Below are 21,942 nucleotides of genomic sequence, written 5' to 3'. Positions count from 1 at the left end.
GTGAAGGTAGCCGCCCCTATCCTCTCCTCTCCCCCTTTTTTTTGAAGGAAGTCGAGGTCGAGAGAGTTGAGCAGTGCGGAAGGCGCAACCAGATAGTTTGTGCGTGTAATGTCAAGCAAAATACCACCACAGACAACACACACATACACACAAGACATCTCTCTGCACCGACGCGCAGATGGGAGGAGTGCTCAGAAATGCGACTTGGACCCCTCACCCTCGAGGGAGTCTCTCGCCACTGCCGAGTTCGGCGAATTGTATTCGCTCAAGCAGTAGCCGCTGCTGTACACAGTGTCGTCGTCTTCAGCCGCAGCGTGTGTCACGAGCTTCAGGGCCGCCTGTGCACGTCGCTGTCGCTCCAGCTCACGATGGAGACTCTCTCGCCACGCATCCTCCTCGCTGAAGGCGGCACGTGCCGCAGTGTTTTCGCCTACCGGCAGACCCGAGGGGGGTCCTACCGCGCTCGCCATCGGGGCCCCAAGAAGTCTAGTGAAACTCGCCATCCGCGATGCCATTCCGTTAACCGCGTCAGATTTGTCCGTGGTGCAGCCGCAACGCCTGGCAGTTGCCACAGCAGCCCCACCAACGGTGGGCCAGGGCTTTGTTTTCGCTTTTCCCTTGCTGGATGTCGTGCGTTGTGTAGGGGCCGCACCCTCGTCGCAGTCACCAGCCCGAGTCACGCCTTCCTTTGGTGTTGTCGCGGTTACAACAGTGGCGACAGCGGCAGTGGAGTTAGCTGGGGGGAAGGATGGGTCTAGCAGGTACACACGGGTCCACTGGTAGATGACGCCCTCCGCGGTGATAGCGACCAAGAAGCGGCCGTTCGGCGACCATGCAACGCCGGTGCAGCGCCCACCGTACGGCATCGGCAATGTGGCGAGGACGTGGCTGGGACTGCGGCGCCAGCCTTCACCATGTTCCACCGCCGTGTGGCCAAGCCGTAGGGAATCCACACTGGAGGTGGAGCCTGCGGGTACGCCCACTGGGTGTGCGTGCTGCTCCGACAGCGGCGGCGGCTCGAGGCGCAATAGCGGCTCCACCCGCACGAACCCTTCCTCGCAGGGTGTAGCGACGACTATTAGCCGCGGGTTATCGGGAGACTGCGCCGCGCCAACACCAAGGTGTCGCAGTCTACTCTGGCTCGTCATCTTCAGGAGGGGATACAGGCTGTAGCAAACCGTCGGAGTCCTTTTACCGACCACGTTCTCGGCACTGCCGGCACCGCTGGGTCGACTACTGGGTTGCAGCTGCAAGAGCACTCCAAGGGCGTAGATGGTGTCGCACGGCAGCGTCACAAGCACTAGAAAAGGGCATACAACGTCCAACGCATCGTCACGCAGCTGGCGCAGAAGTTCGCCTTCGGAGAGGGCAGTGGCAGGCGTGGCCGTGCCAGCGGTGGAGGCAAAGGCGGCGGGCCTCTTTGCTTCTGCTGTGGTGAGCTTTTTCTTGTTTGTTGCGGGTCCGGGGTGGGCCTCGGTCGGTGGTGATCTGCCACCGCTTCGCCAGAGGGCAGAGAACGTTTCCGACAGAAGCGCCGGCAAATCGGCGAGAACGTGTGGAAGGTTTTTGCTTCTGTCACTCGTGGCTGCGACGTCAGTCGCGGCGGTGGGTCTGCTGGGCGGCGCCGGCTGCAGATGCTTACTTTCTCTGCCGGGAGCGTCGCGTCGATTTCGGGCAACACCGGCCGCGGTGGCTTTGTCCGACGCACCGTGCGCCCTCGCTGCCGCCCAGCACGCGCGATTCTGTTGTGCCGCTGCGCGAAAGACCTGCGCGGTGGATTCCAATGGGTGCTGCGGAGTGGATCGAGCACAAGCAGCTCCGCCATCGCTCGTGCTCTGACCCGACGCTGCATCTCGCCGCGGACCACGGCGGTGGAAGAGACTCTGCAGCTGCGATACGTGGAGGGTGCTCACCCTTACGGCAGCGATGCCGCCCATGTGCTCCGGCAGCGCAAGGGCTGTGACACGGCGCAGCTCCGGAAGCTGATGAGGAGGCGCTGAGGAGGCTATCATGTCTTCGCCACCGTTGCCGGCCCTGCCGAGGGCGCCGGGCAGGAGAGGGTCGACCACGTAGGGCCGTGTTCGAGCCTGCTTGCTCTCGCTGCTGCTGACCAAGGTGGTGGTGGCGGCAGTGGCGGCACGCAGGGTCGGCGTTGCTGCAAGGTCGCCGGCACGGTATGTCCATAACACCACCGTACCACTGGCGTCGCCCGAGAAAAAAAAGGGCAATGAAACAGGATTGACAGCGAGGGCAGTGATGGCCCTTGACGGCGCGGCGGACTGGGGACTGGCACCGACACCGACACCGCTGCTGTCATGCCGTCTTGCAGCATCCTTGCAACGGACATGTATCATCCGTGCAGGAGCGCGTGCCATGCCGGCGCCTGCGACGTTCGTTACAGGTAGCCCGGTGGAGCTGTTGTAGAGGTGCAGTTCACTGCTGCCGAGGTAACTGACGAGGAGATAGTTGTTGTTCTGCGGCATGAAGCAGGCGAGATGCGGTGCGCGTTGGCCGGCCGCTGCGTCTACGCCAGCGTAGGTGGGAGTCGTCGACGCGACTGTCGACGATTGCGACGTTGAGAAGGCCCATACAACGTTGATGCGGCGCAGCTTCGCGCTCGTGCTGGCGTTCCACACAATCACACATCCATCCATTCCCGTGGTCACGAACAAGGAGCCGTCGTCGTTGAAGGTGATGGACAGGATGGCTGCGGTGTGGCCGGGGAGTGGTACAGGCAGCAGCGTTGAGCTACGGCCACAAGTCGCATCGCTGGCAACACCCGAGGAGTTTCCCATCCCCACGGTGATGCCGGAGACGGTAGGCTTCGCGCTCGTTGCCGCGTGCGGAGGCCAGAGGCTGCCGAGAGGCGTTGCTCGAACCACCACGGCGCCGCCACCGACGGGGACTCGCCAGAGAACCCCCGACGTCGTCCCCACCAAATACACATCTGAGGCGCGCGAGAATTCGACGCACGTTGCCCCCAGCCACGGTGTCGGGTCGCTACAGCCCACGCGGCTCTTCAGCTGACGGAGGTCCACAACACGTGCCTCAGGCGAGAAGAGGTAGGACACATACGGGGCCACTACTCCACGTTCGATGGCGTCCATCTCCGCCCCATAGCTTAGCTGTGTGTTGCTAATGGGAGAACGCGGTGCCGAGCGCCGGTGATGACGAAGAGCCTCTACCTGCCGCTGCCCCTTCGCGTTCTTCTTGGCAGCACATGCGGGGTTGGTTGTCTTCGCCGCTTCACCTGGCTCGTCCGGTGCGCGTAGGTCGGCACTGGATGCGGATGCTGCGACGGCGACAGATGTGCCGGTGCTGGACGACTCCACGGACCACTCTGACGACATCGTGGAGAAGGAGCGGCTTGCCGTACGCTGTGTTGAGGTGGACGACACATTAAAGAGAACCTCGTGCGTTGGGGTGTCGCCGTAGCACCGCATGAGGGGCAGCAGCGGCGCATGCGGGTCGTAGCGACCGTCTCGGGGGATAGTCAGAGGCGTGAGGGGCTCAAATGGCGGCGAGCGCCCCCCATACGCAAGAGGCATCCGAGACCTACTGCTGCTCCATGAGGCCTCACTTTCATTGCAGCTGTCAGAGCTGGAGGCTGACCCCATGCACCTCTCCGTGCATGGGGAGTCGGGCAAGTGCCGGTCTGCTGCAGGGGGGCCGTTGCCACTAGCGTTGCGAGCTTGGTTATTCCACTCCGGTTTCCCACTACGCCGACTGTGGCGGTCGTGACGGGCGTGGTCGCGGTCATGGGGAGCGAGCTTGCGCGTTTCTTCACCTCTAGTTTGAGGCGAGCCCGACCGCGCCGCAGTACCAGCCTCGCGCAGTGTCCGTGTGAGGAGACGCATTGGTCTCTCGCCAAGGACACCGGCGGGCTGCGGTCTACTTCTCTTTGGCGAGCTTCCCTGATGCCTCAGAGTCGCGGACACTGGCTCGTGGTTGGATACCACGTCGGTGGCGGTGCTTTGAGTGGGAGCGGGTGCGCCCCGCCCCACCGTCTCATGGGCGCTCTGACCTGCAGACGGCAACGATGCGGGTCCGTTGCTCGTGAGGCCATCGGCGACGTGGGCTGTGGTGGCGGCTACATCTGAAAAGAGCAGAGGAGCCCCGGATGCCGCAGCAGAGAAGAGGCGAGCAGCCACAGCGCCGAGGGGCTGCGACAGCGCGTTGCGCACAATTTCCGCTGCCGTCGTCGACGTCGCTGCCGCCGCTGCCGCCGCCGCCGCCGCTGCCTTGCGGGCATCTCGACGTTGCTGGCGAATCGCTTCGCGCGCCTCTTTCTGTTTCACGCGTTGCGCTAATGGAGCGATAGGCCATTCCAGGACCAATGGACAGGGAGGGGACGGCGACGACTCTGCGGCGGTGGCAGATGATGCAAAGTTGGGACAAACAGATAGGGAGGAGGATGTCCGAGGCAACATGTGCGCTGTCCCCGCCGTGTCAGCCACCGGATCGCAGTGTTTCCTTAGATGATCGCTGCCACCTCGCTGTTGCGCGCTCACCAGTCGGAGGGCGTTGCGCAGGCGTAGTTCAGCACGACAGGCACGCGCACGAGCGGCTTCCGTTGGCGACGGGGACGGCTGGGGTGATGTTAAGGCGACATTGGTGTCGTCGTGCATCGTTACTATCGAGCCAGTGCGTGCGGGTTTGGCAGCACACCGAAGAGAAATCGAGAAGAGGCGACGGGGCTATGTTGAGAGGGCATACCGTGCAGAGGCCAGTGGTAGGAGTGCACATATACACAGCTCCACCGTGCACGGGGACGGTCACTCACATAAATTCCCTAGTTTGCAGACCTCTCATGCACGAGAGCGGATTTGGATGTGGCGGGGCGGCGCGTGCACAACAGGTGGGGAGGGGGTAGGGAATACAGGTCGCTGTGCTGTTAAACGGACAAGAGTGGCCAAACCCCTCGTGGCGACGCCGGGGGCGAGGGAGAGGTGAACCTCACAGGCATACACAGGCGGAGACCTTCACGGATGAGAGATTCGTTTCTCTTCACGTCTTTTCAGGGTTATCCGTTTGCAACACCGACAAACGACTAGAGATACCCATCCAGGAATTCTGGTGTGTGTGTGTGTGTTATCTCCTTATACACATATATATTTTACTGTCCACAGAGATAATCGTTCCTCCTCCTCCTCCTCCCCCCCTTCTCTCTCCCTTACAGGCGCACCCATCGATGGGTATATACGCTGATGCACGTACGCATCCATGTCGTGATGTCTTGTATGTATCTCTATACATATATAGTGCTCAGACCAGACAGGTGTGGCGTGGCAAGGAGAAAAGGAGATCACCTCGTAGCACCCCAGCCCACGCGTGCGTGGGCTCAGAAGAGGGGTGGGTGGTAGGCGAGACGGTCAGAGAAGTTGCCGCCTTGGCTGTGTGCCCCTCCTAAAGATAAATGATTATATATATATTTACATATATTTGAGTATTTGTTGCATCTTCACTTTTTTTCTTTTCACGTGCCAGCACTCTATCTTTATTAGGATTATTATTTTTTTTTTTGTGGCGCCTGACAGTCCGTCAGGAATGCATCGTTGACTCCTTCCCTCGCGCGTGTGTGCCCGTGTGCATACGCACTCTCCCCCCCCTCTCTCTCTCTCTCCCTGATCGGCTTCATTGTATTCGTAGCCTTTCGCCCAATCCATTCATTGGTGGATATGAGGTGGTGCGGTCGCGGCGATGAGAAGAGATGGATTGAGGGATGCAGGAATGCAGGAGTGGGTGCGACCCCAACATCGATTACTACATGGTCCTGGGGATGCATGTTTGTCTGGGTAGTGAGATGCCAGCGTACAGGTCCCTCATCAGCCCGCGCTGATACCGGCGGCTGCCGGAGAACAGAGGGATCATCCCCCCAAAGAAAAAAAAAAGCAACGAAGAGAGTGATGTGCGCGCAGGAGCTCTAGAAAAAAAGTAATGTACTTCCTCATCCGGCCCTTCTTCCCTTCCCTTCCCTCCCCTCCACCCCCCGACCCAAATCCGGAAACACGAGGCAAACGCACTTGATAAGCATGCCTCAACACCCTTTGCCGGCTTCCTGCGTGAGCACATGAGCACCACACACACACACACACACGCTCTTCTAATGCATAACTCATGGTCGGGTTTGATGTGCACAGAGTTTGTGGTTCTCTGGAGGAGATTGCTTCAAATAGGCTCCTCCCTCAGCTCTTTTCTCTGGGTTACAGCGGGCATTCAACCTCGAGACGCTTCGCCAGCGCCGCGAGCTCGAAGACATGCGGGTCAGTCGCCCCCATCTCCCGCAGCGCATGAGCGAGTTTGTACAAGTATTCGCGATTCGTTCCACTCGACCCCCTGCTGTTCAGGATTTGACGTGCCATGCTCTCCATCGAGGCCGGGCCGAGGTAGTCGGCATTGTCCTCCGTGGCGTTGTAGCACAGGCACACCACAGCCCTCCCATGTGTGTCCACGCCCTTTTCCGGCAAACTCAGTGTGTGGTCGTCGCTGCCGGACGGGGACGACGGGTGGGCATCGTAGAGGGTCACTGTAAGGCGGTCGTAACCCTTTTCACGGATTTCGAGTGCGGTGAAGATTTTATGCAGTTTTTCGGGGTCCGTCGGCAACTGGTACGCCTTGCCGTACACCCGTTCCTCCTTGTCCTCCGAGGGCAGGAGCGTGACGACACGGCCCGGCTTTCCGGGCACCCCACGGTGATCACGCGAGCCCTGGTAGAAAACGCGCTTGTAGCCTTTGGTGTATGTCTCGTATTCCGCATCAAACTCGAAGTTTTGCTTCCACATGATGGAGCCGTACCCAAAGACAACGAAGATGGTGTCATCGAACGACGGGAGACCAAATAGTTCGTGATAGCGCGAGTCCATCTTCGAGGGGGGGGGGGGCACCGCTGCGAGTGACAGATTCGCAAGCTCTCTCTCTCTCTGTGTGTGTGTGTCTGTTGGTGCGCGCGCGCGCGGGCGGGCGCGCGTACGTATGTATGTGGGGATTGGTATGTGCGCGAGTTCTTGCGTTACGGACATTTTTACTCGGAAGTCCAAATTACAACATAAAAGGAGATAGACGTAGCAATCGAGACGGTGTAGGGAAAAAGCAGGAGGAGGAGGAGGAGGAAGAGGAGGGTGGGGTCGACTGCATCATTGTTGACCTAGCCACGCGAGCGATATCGCCACCAGCGGCGATAGCACATGAGAGATGCAGGAATTAGTTTGGAAGGAGTGTACGGCGCGATGAGTAGCGCTTTCATTGTGGATCTCTCTGTGTTTGCCGTGTATTCTTGATCGACTTGGACAGCGTTCAGATGCGAAGGGAGACGCAGTCATGACGGTTCAACGCCCTCACAAAAGAAGATCCATTGCAAGAAAGGGGCAACTTGTTGCACTACAAGCGGTGAGACTACGGTTGCTTGCCCCCCCCCCCCACTACGTTCTCGGTCGTTGGGTCGATCTTATATAGCATTGGCGGCGGTGGTGGCAGCAGCGGCGTCGCTCGATGTAGTACAGATTAGTCCGACTAGCTGGATGCGCTTCTGCCCAGGGTGGCACTTCAACTGACCACGGAGTGCTCTATCGAGGCCGACGTTGGCACTCCGGCGCGGATGTCGGTGCCCAGGTCGCTGTCGCTCTTCAGGAGAAAGGGGGGGGGGCTGCCGGCATCCTCCCTCTTTTAGGAGGCATCATCCCTCGTGGTCTGAAGGCGTGTCCGCGACGTCTGGAGCTGCGCTCCCCGCCAACAGCGCCGGGGCGGGCTGGTCTGTTGTCGACACTATGGGTGAGTAGCCGTGTGCGATCAGCGCCTTGGCAAAGTGATGCAGCTGCTTATCTACTTCTTCACCCTCGCTAGTGAAGCGGCGGTGCAGCTGCAGCGGTGGCAGGCTTGTGAAAGTGCTGGCTGTCTGCGGTTGTCTTGTCGTGCCAGCGCTCCTGCCCCTCGTTGGCGATGCTGTATGGTGATGTTGCTCTGCTAACCGCCGGGGTTTCGTGTCAGCAGAGGTGGTGTTGAGGACTCGTTTGGTGGCGTTAGCACTGTTGTTGTCAAATTCTTCGCACGACGTTCCATCTGCAGCAGAGTGGCACCGCGTCGACGCGTTTGGATTCGTTCGAGCCTCCTCCGCATCACTGAGCGACGTCTCTCTTCCCGAATGCTCTTCCACGTATGGCGGCGGAAGTGCAAAGCCGTTGCGGGTCGTTGTGGTTCCTCGGTCGTCGGTATTCTCCTGCCGCCGATGCAGCATCGCCTTCCACTGCAGAAAAGAGGGGGTTCGGGTGAGTGACATCACCGCCGGGTCACCGGCCACGCCCCAAGCACCGCCGTCGCCAGCGGTGCTAGGCGCCCCTCCTCCTTGTTGTTGTTCCCATCGCTGCCGCTTCCGTTGGGTTGCTTGTTGACTGTCGTTGCCCGCTGCAGCCGCAACTGCGATTGCGCGCTTCTGCCGGAGATGACGCCATCGCCTGCGATGGTATGGCACGTAGAGGGTCTCATCCGACAAGTAGCCCAGCACATACACACTGGACAGGTAGTAGAAACAGCAGCAGGCGATGTCAAGAGAGACGACCGCACCGTAGCCGCGGGCACCCCAGGCGCGCGGGAAGTGGAAGGGGTAATCCCATGTACCCCCAGACACTGCTGCGGATGCTTGACGCGGGAGAAGAGTGTTCTTGTACACCACTGCAGAGGCTGTGAAGGCAGCGCGAAGTAGCCACAGGGGTGCAAAGGAGTTGAGCAGTGATGCCACTTGGCCCCACATGCCGGTCGTGAGGAGGTACGTGGAGAGCAGCTGGCTCCACACCGCGAGAAGCTCAAAGAGAAGCATAGACTCTTGCACCACCATGAGCGCATAGCAGAGGTAGAGACTGTTGTAGCGATGCGACACGAGGGTGCGGACGCTGAGAAGCACGACATCCACAAAGGAGAACAGAAGAAAAAAAGCAAGGATGACATGATAGGAAAAGGCCATGTTTTGCGCGTCCGTGTTTACCTGCTTGTGCGGTCTACAGACGCCAAAGATCCTCAAGACACATGCGCATGTGATGCACGCCTGTGCTTGACTTCGAGTTCTTTGTTGTGCCTGTAATGGCTGTATCTATGCATCTGTAGTGTAGGGCTTCTCTCTCTCTATATATGTATAGGTGTATGTATGTGACTACACAACGGTTCGTTCGTTGAAGCCGGTTAGGCTTCCAGCGCGGTGTGCAAACTACGCAGGAGGAAGAGGAGGAGGAGGAGAAGGACGCGGGCAAGTACAGCTTTCAGGGTAACGGTGATGTAGGAGGTACGGTAGGGGACAAGGGGGTGTAGGATGGCGCTCAGCGAGTGGGTTATACCTGTCCCCCCCCCCCCGAAGAAAAAAAATGGAGAGGGGGAGGAGGAATGCGATGAGTAATCTCAGCGTTACTTTATGTTTTTTTTTTTTTGCAGAGTTCGGTTGGCTTGGGAGGGGGCGAAGTCGGTACACACACACACACACACACACACACACACACAGCCGCCCATCCCGCTAGTATCTTGTGTGTGCGTAAAGATGCATACCTTCAGAGAGGGGTGGGGGTGGGGTGGGGGGCGGATACATGTGTTTCCGTTTTGTAGTGATCTGAGGGGCATTTTCAATTGCCAACACTAACACTCACGGTGGCAAGGTGTGTGTGTGTGTGTGTGTGTGTGTTTGTATATATAGGGGTCACCTTTCAGTGTGATGGGATGACGGAGTACAAAGCTATCGGGGGGCAAGGGACATATTTGGTGGGAGCAGATGTGCTGTTGCGCAAGAGATGGATGTGGTGCAGCGGAGGGGCAACACAAAACCTCCACAGCTGCGTCCACAAGCGCAAGGAGGAGGGGCGGGGTCAGAAAAAATGAAGATATAATCGAGAAAATGAATACATCGGGTCTGCCCACGCGAAGGAAAAAAAAAAAGAAGAAGCTGGGAAGGGGATGAGGAGGGAGGAGTAATGAGGAAAAGCTGGGCGATATGTTTTCCCACTCTTCTGCTCCTCAAACGCACAGGCGTTCAAAAAGCCCACGCAGTTCACTACCCGAACTCCCCCTCTTTATGCCGACAACATCTTCGTGAAGTCACCTTTGACGTAGAGGTAGGGAGTGTCGGGGTATGGGCTAAGGCCGATGGAGCGCACCCTGTAGGGCTTGCGGCAACACAGCGGACATGGCTCACCGTCCTTCACCATCCCTTCCACTGCGCGCATGCCATCAGCGGTACGACCGACGCAGCTATCCAAGTTACGCGGTGACATGGATGTGGACAGAGCACCGGTGTTGGAAGACCCTCGGCGTCGCTGAGACGCCGCAAAAAAGTTGCATGAGGCGCTGTTGCGTGCCTGCGCCCTGCTGCGTAGGCTGCAGTGGGTGAGTGCAGGAAGTACAGGGGGTATTATAGGCGGCTCTCGCACCGCGGTGCCGTTGGTTTCGGCAACGCTGGCAGAGGAAGCGACAGTACTGGAGCTCCCGGCTATGCTTTCCCGGGGCGCAACGTCGAGACCACTGATAAAACTGCCTTCGATGTTATCGTCGTCGTCGTCGACACTCTTGTGTGAGTCGGCAAGCGTGTGAGCCACAACGCCGCTCGCGTCTGTTGAACGCACACATTTGCTCGCCGATGCCGCAGGCGCTGCGCCGGGCCTCGGTCGGTTGGGCAGAGACTTACTCTCCACAGGACCAAACGTCTTACTACCACTGCTGCTGCTGCTGTTGCTTATCGAGTCTCCTCGACGCGCAGGGGCGACAGGGAGGTGGTGGTTCCACGGGGACTTGGGTTGCCTGCCGATCCCCTCCTCCGCGTTTGCCCCACATTTCTTTTGGCTGCGCGCCACCAGTGCTCGCGTCTCAGCTCGAAATCGCCGGCGGCACTGCCGTTGTCTGTAATGGTACTGGATAACCCGTGCTGCATGGTCTTCCAGCGTCTTTCTTGTCGGCGCTAGCCCGCCGCGCCACACAGGACGGAGAGGCGTCGTTGCGGGCACCGCCACACCTCCACGCAAGCTTGCCGTGACGAGAGAAGTCCTGTCCGGCTCCCCACGCCCCGCGGACACCGGCGGAAGCCGCAGTTCCGATGTGAATCGAAGCGTGGAGGAGCCCGCGGGCGGCGAGCGGGTCCCGCATGTGTTGTTCCACCTTGAGCAGCTCTTTTCCCCTGATGCGATATCCTTGTGAGGGTCCAGCCTCATGCTGCTCATCTCATCTATGCAGGTGGTGCTGTCGCCACTCCCAAAAGAGGTGAGCGAATCCTTTTGGAGTGATGTCAGGCCCCCCCGGCTTGCGTCGACCACTGTATTACAGCCTCGCCACTGACGCTCGTTGCAGCCGTTTCCTTTGTTCCCTGCGGTGTCCGTGTGAAGAGCAGCCGCAGAGGAAGTGGGGCATCGATGCCGGGGCTGCGCCTGTAGTTCTGCCGCCTCTGCCGCATCCGTCGCCAACTCTTCGGCAATGGTAGGCAAATCCACTGAGAAGAAGGGGTGAGCGAGGATGGCGTAGACAGGGAGCCGCTCCTCAGGGGAGGCCTGCATTAGCCGGGCGACGAGGTCCAGTGCAACAGGTGGCAGTCCAGGCCGTGCCGGCCGCGTGTGACCGTGGAGGATGTGTCGAAGGGTGCTCGCGCCGTCATGCGGGTATCGACCACGGTTCAGCATGAAGTACAAGACCACCCCGAGTGCCCAGGCATCCGCGAGGTGGGGGTCATAAGACTCGCCTCTCAGCACCTCCGGCGGGACGGTGTGCCGTGTGCCGCGGAGGTCATGCAGACGACCACCAGGCGCACAGAAGCAACACGAGACCATGCTGCTGACGCGCAGAAGGCCATCAGGTCCCACCAGAAGATGGTCAGGGGCTATGCCGGTGTGGGCCACGTTATGCTGATGCAGGTGCAACACCCCCTTTACGGCTTGTTCAAAGAGGACTCTGATGAGCGTCAGCGGCACGTGCGACGGCAGCACCGTGCCGCCGAGGGCATTGGCCGCGGCCATCGCCGTGAGCGAGGCTCTAGCACCACCCTTTGTTCTTGCTGCAGCGCTAGTGATGCTCGGCCCCTTTTCGGCGCCGCGGAGAGATCTGTCGTTTGCGTCCGCTGTCTCATCGGCGCCCTGCCCGAACGATTGAGAGTCCGCTGGAGGTGCAGTGGAGGTGCACATGCCCTTCTCCAGCCGGCGCGACGACACTCGTTTGAGCGTGTTCGTCGCGAGGGGTGTCGTCAGCGAGCTCTCTTGCCGTGTGCTTATGCCCATCGTATCGGTGGTTTGCAGCGCGTGACCTTGGATCGACGCAGGATGGTGTGTGTCATTTTCTGTGTTCTCTGACTCATATTTGGACGCGCACGTCGAATTCGAAACGGCAGAAGAGCGAGGGGCCGCGCGCGAGATGCTCTGCAGGTGACACAGAAACTTCGCACGTGCCGTGGCGTCCGTAAAGAGCTGCGTGACGTTCGTGGACAGGAACATATGCATCACAATGTAGATCGATGTGTTCGACTCAAAGCATTCAATCATCTCCAGCACATGCTTGTTCTTTGGAAGCGTGCGCTGCACGCGGATAGACTCTGCTACACGGTCCCACATCCACTTCGTTTCTGCCAGCACGCGCTTGTCGTACACGCGCACCACATACTGCACACCAGTGCCGATGTGTGTGCAGAGGCGTGTGCGGCAATCAAAGTCGCCTGTGGCGAGGATGCGACCCAACTCGTAGTTGCCGATTACATGGCGATGCGCTGTGCTGTCTATCGTGTTGAGGTGCAGGCTGACGCTGCTATTTTTGCCACGTAGAAATCCCTCGGTGTACTCCGTACGGTGATACTCGGCCGTGTTGATGTCGCTGGGATCTTGGTTCCCTCCTTTACCCCGACTTCTGTCTCTGCTGTCCTTCCAGCTCGTGGTCAGCGGAGCGGCTGCTGTTGGTGGTGCGGACATCGTGCTTGACTGTTTTGGTGTGACAGGGAGGGAGGGGGGGGGAGAGGGAGAGGGAAGAGGCTGGTCATGAGGTAAAAGGGGAATGGTGGTGAAGTACGACAGGTCATAGCAATAAGTGAGTATGCGTGTGTGTGTGGTGGTGGTGGTGGTGATGTTGGAATCCCAATCGGATGAAGCGAAGAACGAGTGCCTCCCACACTCACACGCAGAGGTCTGTCCCCCACTCGTCGGAGACTACATCAGGGGTTCTCTCCACCCCCCCCCCCCCCACTCCCCCCACCCTCTATTTCCGCACAGATGCAAGTGACTTTGTCCAAAGGGGGTCAGGGGAGTAGGGCAGAGGAGAGAGAGAGGGGAGGAGGGAGGGTGTGTGCTTGTGGTTGTGTGTGTGTGTGAAGCGCTTGAGCGCGGCGTTTGATGACATGTTAACGTTTACTTACAAATATGTATATAAAGCTTTTCTTGCTTCCTTGACGTGATGCCGCGCGTTAGCTCAGCAACGACCAACACCGACAGTAAGAGAGAGAGAGAGACACGCACCGGTGGGCTGTCGAGAAGTTGAGCTGGCCACCCCATCGACCCACACATGTGCAGCGTATGGCGGCGGTTTTTTCAATTTTTTTTCTTCAATCGCTCGCTCGCCGCTGCTTTTGTTGCCGTGTTTTGCCAATCCGGCTCCTCCTCCTCCTCCTTTCGATCAACGTGGCATCTCGTCGCCGGAGAGTTCGCGGTATGTCTTGTGCCGGATGTCATCACGAAAACCATTGTAGCGGTTCATCGCCCTTTTCTGCACACGCTCTGTCAGAGAACGATCCCCATACGTCGTGGCACTGTTGGGGTCGTTCTCGTCCTCTACTTCGCCCTCCATCTGGTAGATGAGTGTCTTGTCCACCGAGTCAACGAGCCACGTGGCGACAGGGTCGCCCACCGGCGAGCACCCAAAGTAGTGCTCGAAGAGAGAGCCAAACTCGCACTCGACAACGCGACCAATGTTCGGCAGGGAAGGACTGCTCCACAGTGTCTGCCGGTATACAGAGCCGCCGAGGCCGAGCATGTTCACCTCGCGTGAGAGCGCAAGCCGATGCAGGGCACTTTCGTTGTCAAGGAAGCCGTCGACCACCCGAGACGATGTGTCGAAGAGGGTCTTGCCAGTATCCTCCATCTTCAACCTAAAGTTGAAGCCAGGCACGTCTATTTGGAATGGAGAAGTATAGCGCTGCAATGTCGCGTCAAACACCAACGGTTGAGTGGAGTGCTTGTCAAAAAGCTGCGCGCCCTCCTTGGCTGCCGTCATGGTCGCATCCACCGCTTGCCCACCAGAGATGTAGACCGGGTTCTGATAGTCGAGGTTGATGGAGAAGATGCGTTGTGGGAGTCGCCCCCAGCAAAGGCTGCTACAGATACTTCCGGCCAACCAGGTCGTGCGTTGCCAGTGAATTCGGTCGACAACCATGACTCGCATCGAAAGCGTCGGGTGCGGCGCGGGGTCCACAAGGCGCTCCAGCCACGACTGCTTGGCCGGGATGTTGTTTCCGACGATCATGGTCACGAGCCCCAGTGGCACCACCGTGTCGCCAGCCTCGTTCACGTAGTTGTTGAGCTGATTGCCGCCGGTAGATGGGGATGGTGAGGAGGACAGGTTCGAAGATGAGGACGCGGTCGAGGCATTGGCAGCCTCGGCGTCCGCGTTGGCTTCTACGCCCTGTCGCGGTGCTGTCATGCGCATAAACTGCGGCACCACCGATGGCCCATGCCGCGCAGCTGCCACCTTCACCCGGTCTTCTGTCGGCGTCAGTGGCTTCGCCTCTGGAACGGCCATACCTTTGGGCAAGATCATCTCGCCAAACTGCTCTGCTTCGTATCGCTTGTGCAGGCGACACTGGAGATTGTGCAGTGGTACAAACCAGGTGACCATGGCCACGTCAGAGGTACGGATAGAGGTGGTGACCTGGTCCGGATCCGTGGGCTGCATGACGAGGTAGTTCAGTGGATCACGAATGCGTCGCGTGCAACGCACGAGCATCTTGGCTGTGACCGACGCCGCAGCACCAGCAGATTGTGAGGACATTATGCGCACGCGTGTATGCGTCGGTTTTAGAAAAGGGCGTGTAGGGTCTCTTGCGTGTGGAGTGGCGCAGCTCCTCAATCTGCAGGACCACACCAAGGAAATAAAGAATGCGTGACAAACGATATAAAGAGAGGGACAGTGATGAGCAGAGGTGGTCGGAGAGAACCGATGAACGCATGGGACGGATAAGTCAGAGTCACCTATGCCCGCATCTTCTTCTTTTACAAACACAGATATGCACACACACACACACACACACACACGAGGGATGAGAATGCAGCGGCTGAGATGGGGCGTACGTGTGTAGGTGGGGTTCAAATATGCCCGTGCACCGCCACTCTTCCCACCCACCCACCCGCGCGCGGCACTTCGCCCCAGTGCTGTTGCGTATGTTTGTGCAAAGATGTTTTGTTCGTTTTTTTTTCATCTGTTTCTTCTGGGAAAACTGGGACACTTTCAACATATCACGCGTATAAATAAATAAATATAAAAATCTATAATATACACACACACACACACACATGAAGAAAGAGAGAGAGAGAGAGAGAATGAGCGAGACAAACAAATGGGAACACAGAGAAAGGGGTAAGCGATGGAGAGTACACAAAGAAAAGTTTAGCATGAAGAGAGTCGATTTGAACTTCACACACACCGACCCACCCACCCACTCAACCACACACACACACACACACATTCACCCACCTTCCCTGTTAGCGCGTGAGGCCAGCGAAATGCAAATGGATGCGTGTAGGAGTGTGGTAGGATAGAGGTGGGGAGCAGCGTGTGTGTGTGTGTGTCTGTTGAGAGGGAAGGGGAGAGCACTAGCAGGACTTGCAGAGAACTGATGATACAACTCCTGTGAACCTCTGAGGGGATGACCGTGAGGACGTTGTCCTCCCTCAAGGAAAAAAAAAGAAGGCATTAGACAAGAGGTACAAGGTGAAAAGCAGTAAAACTAGAAGAGACAACATATTAGTTGATGGGGTGGGGAGGGAAGGGGTGGGGAGAGGGGAAAGGGGAGAGGTCAGCGCAGCCACACTTGTTCTCATCACAACTGCTTTTATTGCGTACGGCGTCCATGAGGGCGCCTCATGCAGTTCAGAAGCCATGTGCGTTCCCAGCGACGCCGGAGTCGAACGATAAACAGGAACACCAACCACAGCGCATACAGCGAGGAGATCCGCTGCACCACCCACGCCGAATGACGTCGTATAATGGGACGACGTGGTATATAAAAGGAGGGTTCGGCTCTACCAGGTCGTTCGACGGGCGTGGCGGACAAATTTCCCAACGACATCTGCGATGGTTCCCGTGCCTCACGGTGCAGGGGGGAGAGGTGCCGGGAAGCGTATGGGAACGGCACCGCTCCAGTCGACGTCTGCCGCAGCGCTGTCTCCATCGTCACGCCGGCGTTTCGTTCTTGGGGCGAGGCCATGTTGCAGGTGACCGTGCGGCAGCGCGGGAACTCACAGTGGCTTCGCGTCGCGCCGGCGGTTGCAAAAGGGTGTGAAGAGGAGAGGGAGAATTCGCGACGACTCTGGGAGGGAAACACAGAGTGGGGCGCGCGGAGAGGCTGAGCAGGGGGGGGCGGTGGAGTGGACGGCGGCGGCGCTAACCGTGTCTTCTCGCCGTTTGAGTTTACGTAGCCCATGGAGGCACCCCGCGAGGCGACCGAGTCGTTGGGTGACATTGGCGAATTCACTGGAATAGGGATGTTGCGTTCACTGCTGTGGCTTGGCCTTTTGGTTAGTGAAGGTGCGCTCCGCACCAACGCACTACGGTGAGGCGCAGACGATGGGGGCCGTGCGTGAGGATGCCTCTCGGTCGGCTTGGCAGTCGCTCCCATATTCTGCGGCATCATGCGTCGTTGTGCAGCCGCGACAACGTCGTGGCCCAGTGGTTTTTTGCCTGTCACGGGTGCGCCGTGTTGCACCCGCCGCGCCGCCTCGTCAAATTCTGCGCGGAGGGCACGGCGACGTCGCCCGTACATGCGGAAGAATGCGTGGTGCTGGAGCTGCGCAAGGGTCAGCCGCTCCGCAGGGTCGACGTGCAGCATACCAACGAGGATTTCCATTGTTGCTGGCTGCACACCGGCACGCGCGAGTGCCAGGACAAGCGGAAGGTGCTTGCGCGCGGCTGCAGAACGCAAGAAGGCCTCCAGCTCCTCCAGTGTCTGTGATGAGTCAATCTTGGGGATCTGCTTCGCTATCTTCTCATACAGCGCGTACACAGCGTCATGTACCGCCTTCTCGTACGCTGGATGAGGGCGAGTGCCGACAACTGCTGCAGCGGATGCATCCTTCGAGGCGCGGCGGAATCGCGGCAGCGGTGGGAGACGACCAACCAGCATCATGTAGAGAAGTACCCCGAGTGCGTAGATATCGCTGGCTGGTGTGACGTGCTGTGTATCTAACCACACTTTAAGGGGCGTCTCGCCCGCGCTGGGATCCGCTGCAGTTTTTGTCGTTCTGCTCTGTACATCCGTGCGGCTCCCAGTGCCAGCCACTCCCGCGAGCAACACATTCTCGGGGGCGGCGAGGTGCAGCAGCAGCACCGCCTCATAGGTTGTACTTGAGAGGCTGTCTACCCCACCCTCAAGTGTGATACCGTCGTCCTTGCCACTGACGGCGTTGCTCAGATGGAAGCCACTCAACGACAATGCCGGGACGCTGGCTCCGTCAGACGGTCGGCCACTGCAGAGGTAGGACATTGCGGCCGGTTCGTGCAGCTTCACGCACACGTAGCCGCTCACCGTGACGGACTTGGAGTTACTTGGTACGACAGGCCCAACGCCGAGGGCGAGGGCAGCAGAGGACGGAAGCGTGAGCAGCTCACCCGGTTCCACAAGTTTGTCAGGGAGTAGCGAGAGGAGATGGTCGGTGACGTGCACCTCGCGTGGCGCTTCCGCCGCCGGGGCGCTGCAAGGCTCATTGAGCACCTGACGAATCAAGACGTTGTTCGGTTTGAGGTTGCCGTGGACGAGGCCGGCGCGGTGAATTCTCGCCAGTGCAGTGCAGAGCCCCCATGCAATGTCGGCTGCATCATGCGGCGTCAACGCCTCCTCATCAATGGTAGCGGCAGCGGCTATGGCGGCAGTGTAAGCGTCCACCGCAAGCGCCACAGCTTTGTCCGCCGCACGCTTCTTTGCCTTGTCGGCTGTGGATGCCCCCTTCAGCCATCGCCCGATGTGTCGCTGCAGCTTCTCGATGGCGTCCACCGTCAGAGCAGACGCCTCTGCAGCCTTCGCTTGCGGGTCATCGCCACCGAACATCATCAGCGTGTTCACCCAGGTCGGCATCATCGTCACCGGTAGCCGGTCCCGCCCCCATCGCTCCTGAACCAAGTTCCACAGCACATCGGCGTGGTCGACGTAGTCGCGCGCGTACAGGAATACGGTGGGGTGAGGCAGCCTCGACGCGTTGCTGGAAGTGCGGCTTTGGTGATGCTGGCGCTTTGTTTGATCCATGGCGACGTCCATAGTCCACCCCTGCTCTCTCAGTTCATCTGTATCAATCAGTGGCATTGGTATCCTGCCCGAGGCCGTTGTATCGCAGCTGGATCCGAGAAAGCTTGCACAAAAGTGGACAGCACTGTTGCCGTTGGCACTACCGCTGTGTTTCTTCATGAGACTGCCTTCTCGCCTGTCGCGCAACATGCTGGCGAGTGTGTACACATCCATCACACTGGCCACATGCCGCAGGTGGCGACGGCGCTGCTCCCACAAAACGAGCGACGCGTTTGGCGCGAGCTGCACGCGAGACCAGGAGATGTCCGCGTCCTGCAATGCATCATGCGCTTGCTCGTGGTGCGGTGGCAGCGTCACCGCGACTGTTTTGACCACTACTGCTGGGTAGGCGGGTGGGGCGGCGGTCGAGGCCTCTGCGGCGGCACGCTCCATTACCTGCACAGGGCCACGGGCGCTTGCCTCGAGGGAGCGCACCACGTTGTGCGTTTTTTCAAGCCAGCTCCACAACTGCTGCTCCATGTGCTTCTGGACATCACGGGCCACGGGCTCAAGTGCAAAGTGAACTGAGTGTGCAGAGCCGGCCCGGCGCGCAGGTGAAGAAGCCGTCGCGGTTGCCACTGCTCGTGCTCCCCGTCCAGACCGCCGCTCTCTTGCAGCCGGCGGGGGCATCGCCGAGGTCAAAGCAGCCACATTGGTCGCCATCGTCTTGTTTTGAGTGTGGTTCAAGTAGCGAGCCCCACCCTCCATTTTACTGCGTCGGCGGAGAGTACAATAAAGTGTGTGTGTGTGATGGTCTGCTCCTTCGAAAATACGGAGGTCTAATGTCTACACGCTCAATCCACACCGAGGAGATGCGCTGGTGATACGCGGTGGGGCACAGAGGGCCGAAAGGACACACAACGAGGAAAGGAGGAGGGGGCAGGGTCAGACAGAGATGCATCTCGAGGTGTAGAGGAAGAGCGAACGAGACATGGGCGGTGGTGGCGGACTGAAGAGGGGGGGGGGCTGGGAGAACATGAACGATGGTGGTGCGAGCTTTAAAAAAGTTTCGAAAAAACAAAATACGATCACCTGATAACCACATCACACCGTGACCCTCTCTCTCCCCCTCTCCCCTTTTCTCTCTTGTAATAATACCAGGACACGAGCAGCCCATCACGTGTGCTGAGTGTATTTCTTCTGGCTTGGGGGAGGGGGGGGCGGTGGTTCCGACACGAGTCCTGTGCATGAGGGGTTACGCCACGGTAGGTCGTGGGCAGAGCAGTGGTCCGGAGGCCCCCCCCCCTCTCCGCACCCACAAACAGACCAAAGCGAACGTCTACGAACACATCCAAACCTATACGTGAGCTCTTCAAAGGGCACACAGACACAGACACACAGACAAAGTGCAAACGCCGAGTAATGATAAAATGTGCCAGTGTGGCGATATGAAGGAGCAAGAAAAATCGAGATGTACGCATGAAATCGGAGCATCGCTACACCGTGGCAGGTATTGACTAGCCGGGCACTCCAAAACAGTCGCCATGACGGCTGCCAAGGTAAACCGAGAACGACACACGCGAAGAGAAAAGGTAGTAAAGAGGATAGGCAACAGAGATCCCTCCTCCTCCTCCTCCTCCCACTTCCTCCAGGGCTACACATTGCACCTCTCCCCCCCAAATGCCAGGAAGGGGGATGGGGGAGATGGGGGTGAGGGTGGGCGAGCGGTGAATCTGTGCGCGTTTCTCTTCGGACTACTGGTTGCAGTCCCTCCTCACATGAGGCGAAGGGTGCCACATCTCGCATCGCACCGCGTCGCTCTGTCGCCCCCCCCCCTCCTCCCCTCCCCCCCTCCCCACGGCCATTCGACACAGTCCGCCACACCACCGGCCCTTTTCTTTCGCCATTGTCGATCAGTCTGTGCGAATCTCGTATACGCCGCTCTGCGTGACGTACCGCACCCACGGTGTTGTCATGTAGTTCGATTTCTCTGAGACCTTCACGTATCGCACCTGAAAGCCCGAGACGGCAAAGTAGGGAATAACAAAGCGCACCTTCACTGGCACCTTCGACAGGTCCGTCACGTCGCTGCTGCGTATGCTCGGAAGGTGAAACTCGGCGCTGCACGAGCACTGCCGGTTGCCAGCGATCTTGCCAAGGTTCCAGATCAGTGCGTTCACCTGAGGGGCGTACCGCAGGTGGCCCACCTGACTGTTCGACTGCGGGCGATCGGCATCAGAGGGAATAGGGATGTACACTTCCATCTCGTTCGCTGTGAGGCTTGCGCGGTACCGGGTTTGAAGCGTGCAGTGTACCTTGACGCGGGTGGTGCCATGGTGCGTGAAGGTACAGCGCATCTTCACCGGCTGCTGAACCCGTTCGTTAAGTCGGTAGGAGAGCAGTGTGAACTCGCCGTCTGGCGGCACGAACGAGATGACGCGCTCGCTTTCAAAGTGGTTCAACTTTACGCACTGGTGAAAGATGATGTCTTCTACTTCGACCGTGTTGCCTCTGCGGCCAGTTCGGTCAAACAGAATTTTGTCGTTGACCCCGACCGTGCAGGTGGGCATCCCTGATAAACGAGTATTCATCTTGACTGTCCCCACAATCTCACTCGAGAGCGTCTCACCGGCTTGATTGGCGAGCAGGTCGACCTGCTCAATCACGTCGAGAAACACTTGGTTGTTTGAGTACTTGTAGTTGCGCGGTAGGCGCCACGGCGTTGACGTCGCAGCCCCCGTCACCGCTGCCGGGAGCTCGCTCTGTGTGAAGGTCGACTTACTGCCCATAATTTTAGTGAGAAGCGTGCTTTGGAGGATGTACTCCCGCAACGCCTGCTCCTCCGTGAACTGCGGGAAGCCAAAGTCACATATTTCATCGAGGAGTTCGTAAATAATCACAAAGTTGTCTCGCACCGTCTCCTGAGTCACCGTTTTGATGTAGGCCTTGAACACGGAGACGCACTGGTGCAGGAAAGCGACTTGTTGCAGAGAGCATGTGTTGATGGTGCTCACCATCAACAAGTAGACATCCCTTTCACGCACAAAAGTGTAGGTGCACCCTTGTTCCTCAAAGATGGGGGTGATGCGACTCTCCTCCTCATCAATAACGCGCTTCTGGAAGACGCTTGGTACATCTTGCGAGACGTCGCCGCGGTAACTACGGTAGATGAGCGGACTCCCTTTCGAGTCTAGTATGTACAGCACCGATGCCATCGCACTCGCAGGTGAAGAGAGTGCGCGTCGGTATGTAAGGTTGCTGAGAGGTCGTTGACAGCAGAGAGATACACAGCGGGAAAGGGAGGGGGGGCGGGAGCACGACAAAGTCCCCCCAATGCGGCAAATGAATCCCCTCAAAAAAAAACGAAAGGAAAGGAAAAAGACGCGTCACGCGGCTCTGCGTGACAAGTTATGATGGAGGTCGTTCAAGCGTGCGTGTGTGTATTTGTGGATTTGCGGGGTAGGGGTGGAGAGGCAGAAGCAGATGGGACAGAGAAAGAAGGGGGTGTGGAGAAGAGGGCG

At 58.8% G+C, this 21,942-nt stretch overlaps 7 protein-coding genes across 7 annotated transcripts; all 7 read right to left on the bottom strand.

Moving 5' to 3' along the window:
- Positions 1-191: 191 nt before the first annotated feature.
- JKF63_04440 (uncharacterized protein) lies at positions 192-4,628 on the bottom strand (the record flags this gene model as incomplete). Its single annotated transcript, XM_067900425.1, has 1 exon — positions 192-4,628. One exon carries the CDS (start codon positions 4,626-4,628, stop codon positions 192-194), a length of 4,437 nt encoding a protein of 1,478 aa, XP_067757254.1.
- Positions 4,629-6,203: 1,575 nt separating this feature from the next.
- On the bottom strand, positions 6,204-6,863 carry JKF63_04439 (uncharacterized protein; the record flags this gene model as incomplete). Its single annotated transcript, XM_067900424.1, has 1 exon — positions 6,204-6,863. The coding sequence occupies one exon, from the start codon at positions 6,861-6,863 to the stop codon at positions 6,204-6,206; it is 660 nt and encodes a 219-aa protein (XP_067757253.1).
- An 809-nt stretch (positions 6,864-7,672) lies between these two features.
- JKF63_04438 (uncharacterized protein) lies at positions 7,673-8,953 on the bottom strand (the record flags this gene model as incomplete). Its single annotated transcript, XM_067900423.1, has 1 exon — positions 7,673-8,953. The coding sequence occupies one exon, from the start codon at positions 8,951-8,953 to the stop codon at positions 7,673-7,675; it is 1,281 nt and encodes a 426-aa protein (XP_067757252.1).
- A 1,090-nt stretch (positions 8,954-10,043) lies between these two features.
- Positions 10,044-12,908, bottom strand: JKF63_04437 (uncharacterized protein; the record flags this gene model as incomplete). Its single annotated transcript, XM_067900422.1, has 1 exon — positions 10,044-12,908. The coding sequence occupies one exon, from the start codon at positions 12,906-12,908 to the stop codon at positions 10,044-10,046; it is 2,865 nt and encodes a 954-aa protein (XP_067757251.1).
- Positions 12,909-13,605: 697 nt separating this feature from the next.
- On the bottom strand, positions 13,606-14,976 carry JKF63_04436 (uncharacterized protein; the record flags this gene model as incomplete). The annotated part of the gene is made up of 1 exon (XM_067900421.1): positions 13,606-14,976. One exon carries the CDS (start codon positions 14,974-14,976, stop codon positions 13,606-13,608), a length of 1,371 nt encoding a protein of 456 aa, XP_067757250.1.
- Positions 14,977-16,036: 1,060 nt separating this feature from the next.
- Positions 16,037-19,144, bottom strand: JKF63_04435 (uncharacterized protein; the record flags this gene model as incomplete). Its single annotated transcript, XM_067900420.1, has 1 exon — positions 16,037-19,144. One exon carries the CDS (start codon positions 19,142-19,144, stop codon positions 16,037-16,039), a length of 3,108 nt encoding a protein of 1,035 aa, XP_067757249.1.
- A 1,190-nt stretch (positions 19,145-20,334) lies between these two features.
- JKF63_04434 (uncharacterized protein) lies at positions 20,335-21,636 on the bottom strand (the record flags this gene model as incomplete). Its single annotated transcript, XM_067900419.1, has 1 exon — positions 20,335-21,636. The coding sequence occupies one exon, from the start codon at positions 21,634-21,636 to the stop codon at positions 20,335-20,337; it is 1,302 nt and encodes a 433-aa protein (XP_067757248.1).
- Positions 21,637-21,942: the final 306 nt, after the last annotated feature.

The sequence above is a fragment of the Porcisia hertigi genome, chromosome 22 (genome assembly GCF_017918235.1).
Source record: "Porcisia hertigi strain C119 chromosome 22, whole genome shotgun sequence".
NCBI classification, from domain to species: Eukaryota; Euglenozoa; class Kinetoplastea; order Trypanosomatida; family Trypanosomatidae; genus Porcisia; species Porcisia hertigi.
This window is presented reverse-complemented; position numbering and strand designations above follow the sequence as displayed.